The 12,693-nt window shown below is 46.1% G+C and overlaps 1 protein-coding gene across 2 annotated transcripts in view; it reads right to left on the reverse strand.

Moving 5' to 3' along the window:
- EYA2 (EYA transcriptional coactivator and phosphatase 2) overlaps positions 1-12,693 on the reverse strand; it is a 169,000-nt gene that overhangs the window by 22,888 nt on the left and 133,419 nt on the right. For both annotated transcript variants that reach the window (XM_073682688.1, XM_073682689.1), the window contains one exon: positions 6,200-6,283. In XM_073682688.1, the coding sequence (XP_073538789.1) occupies positions 6,200-6,283 (84 nt within the window). The remainder of the gene's footprint in view (positions 1-6,199; positions 6,284-12,693) is intronic.

Consider the following 12,693-nt stretch of genomic DNA (forward strand, 5'->3'; position numbering starts at 1 on the left):
TGTGAGAATGAACTTCTTAGTAATGATTTGATTATTTGCTGTGTAAATTTCACATTCTAACAGCCTTCTACAAGCAAATCAGAAGAAAACTTCCTCTCCTGATTGTCCTCATCCTGTGAGTTTGTAAACTCTCGGAGGGGTTGTGTTTGTGTAAGTAAGACATTGTAAGTAAGGGTTTGGACCGGGCTCTTGTAGCCCCAGTGTTCCCAGCTACTTATCACACTGGGATAACAGAAGGAAAACATAGACACATCTCTAAAGACCCCCACATTAGACTTAAGTCGGCTGAACCTGCCGATATTGACCGATCATCGGAAGAGATGTTGTCGATTGCACATGTCTGATTTCGAACTGCTGATCTCATTGTTCTCCCGGAGATAAGCCACGGGATGACTTGTCAGTTGGCAGCTTTCACATAGAGAACACAGGAGCGCTAGACCGAATGCGTGCTCCTGTGTATGGGATTATGGAAGAGTCGGCTGAGATCTGCCATCTAATGTGTATGGCCAGCTTTAGGGTGCATTTACACTGGCTGTTTATCAGCAAACAAGCGTAGGAACAATGAATTCCCGAAAATCGTCCAGTGTAAACATCAAAGCAAAATACTTGTTCATCGAGTGAAATATTTTGTAAGCAGACATAAAAAATCATCTTTCTCGACAGTACAAAGCTGCCGTGAACAATGATGAGGTCACCCCTGGAGGGGTGTGACTAAGCGACTGCCTTTTTCTTCATTAGAGCCTCTGTTGGTGAGTGTAGCATCGGTGTCTTTGCCTCCTGCCGGGCAGAGACGCCGTTCCCCTCACCGCCGTGGTCCTAGTCCGGCGTCTTCCTGCTCCCCTGCTGCTGTGGCGTGCACCGCGCGCAGCTTCCCGGGCACTCTGCTTAGGGCGCGCGCTCCCTCCCTCTTAAAGGGGCCGCGCGTGCCGTCCTAAAATGTCCCCGGCCAATGGCCGGAGGACTTCTCCTATATAAGGCACCTCCTCCAAAATGGAGGTGCCTGTGCAAGGTTGTTGTTCCGTGTGCTAACACTTGCTTCAGCCCTCAGGTCCTGCTTCCTGTCAGTCCTGCCCGCCAGTCTGTCTAACAGTCCAGCCCTCCAGTCTGTCTACAGTCCAGCCCGCCAGTCTGTCTAATAGTTCTGCCCGCCAGTCTGACAGTTACCTGCCGTGCCCGCCAGCCTGTCTACCTGGAGCACATGCCAGTTAGCTGCCGTGCTCGCCAGCCTGCCTACCCAGAGCACCTGCCAAGTAACCTGTCGTGCCCGCCAGCTTGCCTACCCAGAGCACCTGCCAAGTAACCTGTCGTGCCCGCCTGCTTGCCTACCCGGAGCGCCTGTCTGGCTATCAGCCGTACCTTCCGGCTTATCTACCTTGACCATCCGCCAGCCTGCCTGCCGTGCTCATCCGCTGTACCGGTCAGCTCCTGTCATCTGACCCGTGGGAGTCGCCTCCTCTCACACAAGGTTGGTCCCAGAGTGGCACCTGGTTCACCTGCCCGGTCCCTCCCTGGTTCATGGAGTCGACTAAGCCGCCGCGTGACCTGGGTCAGGCCGAGTAGGCTTATGTCGGGGCTTCATAAATCAGTGCACGCTGCACTTTGAACTCCTGGCACACCAGTTCACCTCCGACCGGGCCAAGGTGGCATTCATCATGTCTCACCTCACCGGGGAGGCATTGGCATGGCTAAACCCTCTGTGGGAAAGAGGGGATCCCCTGGTGTCCGATCTTCTGGCTTTCCTCGCTGCCTTCTGGAAGGTCTTCGATGAGCCCGGACGAAAATCTTCTACTGCCTCCTCACTTCTCCGTCTCCGCCAAGGGAGTCTCACTGTGGGCCAGTATGCCATACGTTTCCGAACCCTCGCATCTGAACTTGCCTGGTACAACGAGGCTCTGGTGTCCACCTTTTGGGAGGGTCTTTCCGGATGGATCAAGGATGAGCTAGCCGGTCGTGACATCCCTTCCACCCTGGACGACCTGGCGTCATTAGCTACCCGGATTGACATCCGTTTTCTGGAACTTGCTAAGGAGACTACCCGAGAGAGAAGATTTCTGCGTCTCGCTCCTACATTCCAAAGGCCAGCCTCACAACCAGCAATTCCTCGGGCGTGTTCGCCTGAACCTATGCAAATTGACCAAACCAAGATGGTCAAGTCTCGCCTGTAGATGCGCCGAGCTGAGGGGAGTTGCTTCTATTGTGGCAGTATAGAGCATCCGATCCGTTCCTGCCCGGTGAGGCCGGGAAACTCCAGTGTCTAGGACCGCTTGGAGAGGTCGTCCTAGGCAAGAGTAAATCCTCTCCGTCCTTGACTCTATCTGTTTCTATTTCCAGTGTGAGACCCGCTTCTTCGAGACTGCCCATCTGGATTCCGGAGCCACTGGGAATCTCATTCAACAAGCTGTTGTGGAGCGATACCAGATTCCCACCGTACGTCTGGCTGAACCATTGGCGGTTGCCTCCGTGGATGGGAGGCTTCTTCCGGAGACCATCTTGCTCATCACAGAGCCTGTAACCCTTCAGGTGGGAATGCTGCACTCGGAGAAGATCTCCTTTCATGTGCTGTCCGGTCTCTCTCACTCCCTCTTGCTTGGTCTACCCTGGTTACGAAGACATGAGCCCGTCCTGAATTGGAGATCTGGTGAAGTGCTCCGTTGGGGTCAGGAATGCCATGAGTCCTGTCTGGTTCCGGTTCGTCTTGCTCGACCCCCGTCTACTCCGGCTAATCTAACTGGTCTGCCGGAACCCTACTGATCCTATGTGGACGTCTTTGACAAAAAGGAAGCGGAGACACTGCCACCTCATAGGCCGTATGATTGGCCCATCGACCTGGTACCTGGTGCTTCTCCTCACTGCGGGCGAATCTACCCCTTGTCGCTGGCTGAGACCCGGGCCATGTCTGAGTACATAGAAGAGAATCTTGCTAGGGGATTTATCCACAAATTCACCTCTCCGGCTGGAGCAGGATTCTTCTTCATCAAGAAGAAAGACGGCTCTCTACATCCCTGTATTGATTACAGGGGCCTTAACCAGATTACCATCAAAAATAACTACCCCCTGCCTCTCATCTCGGAGCTGTTTGACCGCCTTAAAGGCGTGAAGATCTTCACCAAGCTCGATCTTCGTGGGGCGTACAATTTGGTCCGGATCCGCCAGGGAGAAGAGTGGAAGACGGCATTCAACACCCGGGACGGTCACTACGAATACCGCGTGATGCCCTTTGGTCTCTGTAATGCTCCAGCCGTCTTCCAGAAGCTGGTTAACGACATCTTCCATGATCTCCTGTATTCTTGCGTGGTGGTGTACCTGGATGATATCTTGGTTTTCTCTCCGGATCTGCCCTCACACCGGAGGGATGTTCGTCAGGTTCTGCTAAGGCTCCGGACGAATCGCCTATACGCTAAATTCGAGAAATGCCTCTTTGAGCAGACCTCCCTACCATTCCTGGGCTATATTATCTCAGAGACTGGTCTGCGGATGGATCCCGAGAAGGTGTCTGCTTTCTTAAAGTGGCCCTGACCGGAGGGGTTGAAGGCGATTTAGCGATTCCTGGGCTTCGCAAACTATTACCGCCTTTTATTCCTCATTTCTCCTCCCGGACTGCTCCCATCTCCGCGCTCACTCGTAAAGGAGCAAATCCCAGGGAATGGACTTCCGAAGCGGAGAAGGCCTTCGTCTCCCTTAAATAAGCCTTCTCTTCCGCTCCTGTGCTGCACCATCCAGATTGCAACAAGCAGTTCTTCCTGGAGGCTGATGCATCCTCCTCTGGAGCCGGAGCGGTGCTCACCCAGAAATTCTCGTCCGGGAGAATGGTAACCTGCGGCTTCTTCTCCAAGCTCTTCTCCTCCTCCGAGCGCAACAGAGGTTCCACCACCCGGACCCGTAACAGTGAGGTTAGGTTTGAGCCACAGGTAGCCACCACGTAGCACTCCAGGGCAGTACCCGGTACTGCAGCAGCTGACCCGATGGGTCAGGGACGCAGGTACGGACTCAGAGTGTCAGGCAGGACAGGATCAGGATCACTGACAGTATGGATACTGTTGTCAGTTAAGACACAATGGGTTCAGATTCAAACAGATCGACTTGTTTCAGAAGGTACGGGCTCTCGATCACTGGACAGGTACTGATACAGGATCGCAGAACGGGTTCAGAAACAGGGACCTGAAAACGGACTAGTAAGTTGAAGACACACACTAGGTACTGAAGTTGCTCAGGCACCTACAAGTGAGGGTGCCTTAAATACCTAATGCCTCCCAGCTAGAGGCTGGGGACACTACTAGAGTACGCGCGCCCTAAGCATGTTGCATGTAGACCTGCGCGATGTGCGTGGGCCCTGGAACCTGAGCCGGAGCAGGAGATGCCGCTGAGCAGCCATGTCAGTGAGCATGTTGGCGATACAGACGATCTATGGTAATACAACTATTCTGTTTACATGTCATCCTGTCTAAACAGGCTATTAATTGATCTCCTTCTATGTAGCCAATCAGTGGTTGTTTGTCTGCCACCGATGTGTGCAAACTATTTTAGCCTCCGTTAGTTAAAGCAATGGAGGGGACAAGAAACGATGCAGTGACACAAATAAGCGAACACCAATAATTTTCATAAAAGCTGATAAAGCTCCTTCCCATCAATGATTGTGCAGTGACAGCAAAGTGTCTATCCTGATTAGATCCATCCTGACCTCACACATCTACAAGGATCATCAGAAGAAAGTGAGAAACTAAGTGTATGTGGACAGGACATCTTTTTAAGACGCTTCAGGACACCTCAGCGTTATTTTTTTCCCCCACATTTTGACACAAACTGTAGCGCGAGGGCACGAGGGATACTCATTTATCTCCACAAGTAAGTACTTCTGACCAATATATGGCGGTGTGGATGTTATTCAGATGAATCTTGATAGAGGCAGAACTGTATATTGGGTACAATGCCAGGTATAGCCCCAATGTTGGAGTGACTTGATATCAGGCTTATATGCATATGAATGTGTCACTATAAATTGATAGGCTATATGTGAGTCCAACAAGGCAGTTGTGTTTATATTATGCACTATGCACTATTTACTTTTATTTGATATGGAGCAATAATAATTGGATTCTATATTGCTGCTGAAGGACATATATTATCCATAGCCAATCATGTATTGTTGATATACATTGTATGCATCTCAACGATGTTGGACTAATATACCCCCGATACATCTGTATGTAATTTTTTTAATAATATGCGAGTTAGCTGTGCCCTCTCTTTGCAGCACCATAATGTTTTTAATATACAATCTTTAAATAAAGTAGTTATTTTTCTGAAAAACTCTGGTCGTTTAAGCTTTCCTATCTTTGAGGGCTTTTTCGTGTGAATTAAACTATAGAAGAAGCCTGAAGAAGGGTTAAGTCACTTCTTTTAGCTGCTTCACAAATGCCTGAATATGCACAGCAAATTGTTTTGTCATTGCTGTGCATATGTTCATAGAGATTCCTCCTGAAAAAGACGTTGTGTGCACATAGCCTAAGGAGTGATGTACTAAGGTGCAGAGAAGGGAAAGGAAATCCTGAGGAGGCAAGTCAGGGACTTCTCTTCATTCCTTACACATAGTTCTCGCCCGGATTCAGTACACGGTGATCCAGAGCCTGAGGTGCGGAGCGATCTTCCTCAGGCCCTGGGCAGGTTTTATTTGCAATGCCGGCACCTCTCGCACATTTAATGAAGTGTTAGTACATTGTGACTTCTCCTCAGTCTATAAATAGATCGGTGCGGCACTTACGAGCAGTGAAACGCCTCCATTAGTGTTTTAATTGATGGCTTGTGATGATGAGAGCAGACGTGCTCCCCTCCTACGGAGCCGCTTAGTGGGATTAATTGGAAGCTGTTAAAATAGGAAGTCGTCAGATTTTATGCACTCGACTTAAATGCGGCTGGCACAAAACAGCCAAACCTGCAAGTATGGGTGTGATGTGTGCACGTATCCATGTGGGCGCTTGTAGCAAAAATATATGTTCGCAGGACTTGAGGGGACCAAATGGAAAACTACATTTTACTTTCTACGGGAAGCGTTTATTTGCAGTGTTGTATAAAAAATATAATCACTGGACAGACAGAGCTATAATTATGGGGGATTTCTTATATTTATGGGGATATAACTGAAAGCTGTGGAGAGTATACCAACCTGCATGCGGCACGCACACACTCAGAAGGAACGTCTTACCTTGCCATATCTGGTGGCAAAAGTTCCGGTGAGTAACGAGTGGAAGATGATAATCGTTTCGTCCAAATCCCACACGAAGACGCGCTGTGACAGGAGAGAGGAGAACATTTTAGTACGGAGCAGAACATTTTCACCACATAAAGCCAATAATCCCGCAGGTGAGAACTGATGCCATCGATGAATTTCCTATATCAACGTCACCAGATCAGCAGTGCCCGGTGCCTCACCCGTTTGCATGGTAAAGACCAGGCAGGTTCATTACTGACCTCTCCGCCACAAATCGATCGAAACCATATAGCTCAAATACATGTGCATTATATTTCCAATATCTGTCTGCATTTATAGGTTCATATTAATAGTGGTATGATGAGGGGGTATAGAGATGACAGAGATACCCAAACCTTTTTGCCATTACCATTGTGTGCCTCGTCCTGCAACAGGCTCACCACTAATTTGCATCACTACGTACTGAAGCCTTAGAAACTCAAGAGCATAAATGATGATCCTTCGGTTTGGATTTCTCCTAGGATTTTTCAGCGCAGTGTCATGATGAAGAAACAAGCAGATGAGATTGATCCAGGGGAGCGGCGCACCACACAAGTTCCCACGATAAGCGGAGATTAGATGTACGTGCAGCACTGTATCATCTGCTGGATTATCCTGAAGGAGTGGAGATGACAGCGTATCCTCCAAATCCTGACCCCCTCCTCTATCTGCACTCTGGCACAGGACTCTTGTGTTGGCCGGCTGAGGAATCCACATTACGATTATCTACAGGTCATATCAGGTACGTCCTTAAAGGACTATAAGACAGTTATAGAAAACCACAGCGATCTGTTCTGTTTATCAGGCTATGTTCACACAACCGTATTTTTGGTCCGAGTGCTGTTCATGAAAATGTCTGACAGCACTCAGACCTATGTTATTCCACTGAGATGGACCGCATGTCCATGTGAAACCAGATCGCGACACTCACTATTCTCTTCCTTTTATCGGATGAGACTCAACCATTCAAGTCTAAAAAAAATAGAATCCCATATGGATCATCCATTTTGCATCTGGTTTTTACGGATACATTGCAGGAGACTGTATTTAGTCTGGTAAATTTTATTAACTGCTGATATAAAAATGGATGTCATACGGATGTAAAAGATGGAAATGCGGATGACAATATAGATGAAAAATCATACATTTTTTTCTGGATATTTTTTTTTTTTAATATACCTACAGTTAAATATCGAGCGTCACATGTGGACTCACGTACGATCAGGAGACATGAAAGAGGTGCTGTGCTCTAATGAAGCAAATTCTGGCAAAATATGTGGTTAAATTGCATATGGTCGTATTTTTTCTGGTATTGAATAGCACATATGTGCACAGGTAAGAAAAAAAAAATAATATTTTTTTTTTCTTGCCGTCTTCACATTTGCTGCCAAACTCACTACGGGACATTTATTCAAATATATTCAGGGCTTTTCAAGACATAATGTATTTAGATATAAGAATCCTTTGTGAGGCGGCCAATTTTCGGTAAGCTAGTTTGCAAAGTCTTGTTCTACAGAAAAAAAAGCTAAATAACCATGTGGAAAAAGCATTAAAGGAAATGGGATTAGTCTGATGCAATGACAAACTACCTCGCTCCGCTCATTATTGTCTCTGAAGCTGATAGATCGCGCCACGTCTCGCAGATCTGGGGAAGAGCGAAATCCTGTAATAGTGGAGGATTCACGGGTACAACAAGCTGACACAATGAAGGGAAGGTTTCCATGGTGGAGCCCCGAATGAAGGATACTTTCATACTTGCCATATTTGATCACTGATGTAAATGTGTTTGAGTAAAGGTATGGAGGCTGAACAAATGGTGGTTCCTAATCCATTGGACATTACTCTAGTGTCTGTAGTAAAGGGCTTGTCCACTTTGTGCGACACATTTACATAGTTGATTATCCCTGAGGGGAATGGCCGACTATCTTGAGTGTCAAGTCATCCATACACTTTGGGGCTCATGCAGACGTCCATGCAAATCAGTTCAAGCACGGACCACTATAATATATAGACTGGCAGCAGGTCTCCTGACAAGAGCATGACAGCTTCATGGATTTCTATGAGGCTACCAAGCTCAGGTCGAGAGAGCTGTTGCCAGTTGATGCATTGCGCTCCAATCTTGGACCAATTTGAATGAGCCCTTAGATAGTTGTTGGGCAAACTATGGTTCCCTCAATCTTTTGGTCAGCAGTTATCTCCCATTACTCTCCGATACACAGGAGCACTCACTCTGTCGAACGCTCCTGTGTTCTCTATGAGAGAGACGCTGACAGAAAAACAAAAGAAAAAACGAACATGCCGGATCCTTATCTCCTCTGCCTCCAAACGAGTTAGACTACTAGTGTTGATTCAGCACTGAAATGCTGAAATGCTCAGTACTCGAATCGAGCACGTCGGATGCTCAGACGCGCTCGACTCAAGTAGCGAGCATAATGGAACGGAATGGCAGAGGATGGAAAAAATCTCTCTCTGCGCCCGGCTCAGATAATTCAAATGACCGAGTACTCGAGCACCACGCAATACTTGGCACTGCTTGATACTCGAACAAGCACCCCCAAGTATTGAGCAGTACTAAGCATGCTCGCCCATCACTATACACTACCTGATGTTAGTCTCGTTAATGTAAAGTGTATGGAAGGCTAAAGTGTCCCTCCGGACTTCTCTCTAAAGCTGGATTTGCACTGAAAGATAACAGTAAACAACATCCTTAAAAACGCTCATTTCATGACAACTTTGCAGTGTAAACAGTTTGCCGATCACCCAATAAACGACTTCCGATCAGTAAAGGTTTACTGATCGGCGGTCACATCGTGCCACCGGTCGGTCCGTATAAACAGACCCTAACAGATCTCAAAGGAAATGGTATGCTGAATGCCAACACCAGATCCTTTTGTTCTCAGGGGAGATAAGCCGCAGTTGGAAGTGCCCTATTAAATAACACATGCAAACTCTGCCTTAATGAACGTACATGTGTATGGAGGAGTCGAGAGAGAAAGCTATTGGCCGAAAAATCTATTGTATGAATAATAAGGATAGGTCAAGGAAATCAATGTGAAATCTAATCAGTCGTTCAGATCGAACAGTGGTCCAAATTTATGGTGGATAAGCAGGGGGGTCCCGCAGGAAATGGAGCCCCTATCTTCCTTTGCTGAAGTTGCCAGACAAGGTCAGTAAATCACAGCTCATTAATTGGGATTGTACATTTCTGACATTGCTTTGCATCCCTTCTAATCCGGAACATCTGGCAGGCTTTGGCACCAGTGTCTATTACAGGCTTACAATTGTTTTCACTGGCAGAAAAATGCCCATCTAGAAACTGCTCCTTGAAAGACCAAAGACCTGTATGTACAATCATCCTGTACCTGCAGGATTGGAGCCTCATAGGTAACTAGGACCAGAAGAACTGACGCTTTGACGTCAGACAAGCCTGTGGGCCATAATGGGAACTCAGTATACGTTTCATTAATCTGAGCAGAATCTAAGATGATGGTCGAGGGGGGAGAAAAAACATGTTTTCTGCAGCTGCCCCCAGAAAATACAGTAAGAACAGGTCATGGTAAGGGTTTGCAAACTTCTGATATACAGTACAGATCAAAAGTTTTGACACACCTTCTCATTTAGATTTTTCTGTATTTTCATGACTATGAAAATTGTACATTCACACTGAAGGCATCAAAACTATGAATTAACACATGTGGAATTATATACTTAACAAAAAAGTGTGAAACAACTGAAAATATGTTTTATATTCTAGGTTCTTCAAAGTAGCCACCTTTTGCTTTGATGACTGCTTTGCACACTCTTGGCATTCTCTTGATGAGCTTCAAGAGGTAGTCACCGGAAATGGTTTTCACTTCACAGGTGTGCCCTGTCAGGTTTAATAAGTGGGATTTCTTGCCTTATAAATGGGGTTGGGACCATCAGTTGTGTTGTGCAGAAGTCAGGTGGATACACAGCTGATAGTCCTACTGAATAGACTGTTAGAATTTGTATTATGACAAGAAAAAAGTAGCTAAGTAAAGAAAAACAAGTGGCCATCATTACTTTAAGAAATGAAGGTCAGTCAGTCCGAAAAATTGGGAAAACGTTGAAAGTGTCCCCAAGTGCAGTTGCAAAAACCATGAAGCGCTACAAAGAAACTGGCTCACATGAGGACCGCCCCAGGAAAGGAAGACCAAGAGTCACCTCTGCTTCTGAGGATAAGTTTATCCGAGTCACCAGTCTCAGAAATCGCAGGTTAACAACAGCTCAGATTAGAGACCAGGTCAATGCCACACAGAGTTCTAGCAGCAGATACATCTCTACAACAACTGTTAAGAGGAGACTTTGTGCAGCAGGCCTTCATGGTAAAATAGCTGCTAGGAAACCACTGCTAAGGACAGGCAACAAGCAGAAGAGACTTGTTTGGGCTAAACAACACAAGGAATGGACATTAGACCAGTGGAAATCTGTGCTTTGTTCTGATGAGTCCAAATTTGAGATCTTTGGTTCCAACCACCGTGTCTTTGTGCGACGCAGAAAAGGTGAACGGATGGACTCTACATGCCTGGTTCCCACTGTGAAGCATGGAGGAGGAGGTGTGATGGTGTGGGGGTGCTTTGCTGGTGACACTGTTGGGGATTTATTCAAAATTGAAGGCATACTGAACCAGCATGGCTACCACAGCATCTTGCAGCGGCATGCTATTCCATCCGGTTTGCGTTTAGTTGGACCATCATTTATTTTTCAACAGGACAATGACCTCAAACACACCTCCAAGCTGTGTAAGGGCTATTTTACCAAGAAGGAGAGTGATGGGGTGCTACGCCAGATGACCTGGCCTCCACAGTCACCAGACCTGAACCCAATCGAGATGGTTTGGGGTGAGCTGGACCGCAGAGTGAAGGCAAAAGGGCCAACAAGTGCTAAGCATCTCTGGGAACTCCTTCAAGATTGTTGGAAGACCATTTCCGGTGACTACCTCTTGAATCTCATCAAGAGAATGCCAAGAGTGTGCAAAGCAGTCATCAAAGCAAAAGGTGGCTACTTTGAAGAACCTAGAATATAAGACATATTTTCAGTGGTTTCACATTTTTTTGTTAAGTATATAATTCCACATGTGTTAATTCATAGTTTTGATGCCTTCAGCGTGAATGTACAATTTTCATAGTCATGAAAATACAGAAAAATCTTTAAATGAGAAGGTGTGTCCAAACTTTTGGTCTGTACTGTGTATATATATATATATATATATATATATATATATACAGTTATATGAAAAAGTTTGGGCACCCCTATTAATCTTAAGCTTAATGTTTTATAAAAATTGGTGTTTTTGCAACAGCTATTTCAGTTTGATATATGTAATAACTGTTGGACACAGTAATGTTTCTGCCTTGAAATGAGGTTTATTGTACTAACAGAAAATGTGCAATCTGCATTCAAACAAAATTTGACAGGTGCATAAGTATGGGCACCCTTATCATTTTCTTGTTTTAAATACTCCTACCTAGTTTTTACTGACTTACTAAAGCACTTTTTTTGGTTTTGTAACCTCATTGAGCTTTGAACTTCATAGCCAGGTGTATGCAATCATGAGAAAAGCTACTTAAAGTGGCCACTTGCAAGTTGTTCTCTTGTTTGAATCTCCTCTGAAGAGTTGCATCATGGGCTCCTCAAAACAACTGTCAAATGATCTGAAAACAAAGATTATTCAACATAGTTGTTCAGGGGAAGGATACAAAAAGCTGTCTCAGAGATTTAACCTGTCAGTTTCCACTGTGAGGAACATAGTAAGGGAATGGAAGAACACAGGGACAGTTCTTGTTAAGGCCAGAAGTGGCAGGCCAAGAAAAATATCAGAAAGACAGAGAAGAAGAATGGTGAGATCAGTCAAGGACAATCCTCAGACCACCTCCAGAGAGCTGCAGCATCAACTTGCTGCAGATGGTGTCACTGTGCATCGGTCAACTATACAACGCACTTTGCACAAGGAGAAGCTGTATGGGAGAGTGATGCGAAAGAAGCCGTTTCTGCAAGCACGCCACAAACAGAGTCGGCTGAGGTATGCAAAGGCACACTTGGAGAAGCCAATTTCTTTTTGGAAGAAGGTCCTGTGGACTGATGAAACCAAGATTAAGTCTTTTGGTCATACAAAAAGGCGTTATGCATGGCGGCAAAAAAACACAGCATTCCAAGAAAAACACTTGCTACCCACAGTAAAATTTGGTGGAGGTTCCATCATGCTTTGGGGCTGTGTGGCCAATGCCGGCACCGGGAATCTTGTTAAAGTTGAGGGACGCATGGATTCCACTCAGTATCAGCAGATTCTTGACAATAATGTTCAAGAATCAGTGATAAAGTTGAAGTTACGCAGGGGATGGATCTTTCAGCAAGACAATGATCCAAAACACCGCTCCAAATCTACTCAGGCATTCATACAGAGGAACAATTACAATGTTCTGGAATGG

Source organism: Phyllobates terribilis, unplaced genomic scaffold (genome assembly GCF_046119375.1).
Source record: "Phyllobates terribilis strain yellow unplaced genomic scaffold, ASM4611937v1 Scaffold_5__5_contigs__length_657084704, whole genome shotgun sequence".
Lineage (NCBI taxonomy): Eukaryota > Metazoa > Chordata > Amphibia > Anura > Dendrobatidae > Phyllobates > Phyllobates terribilis.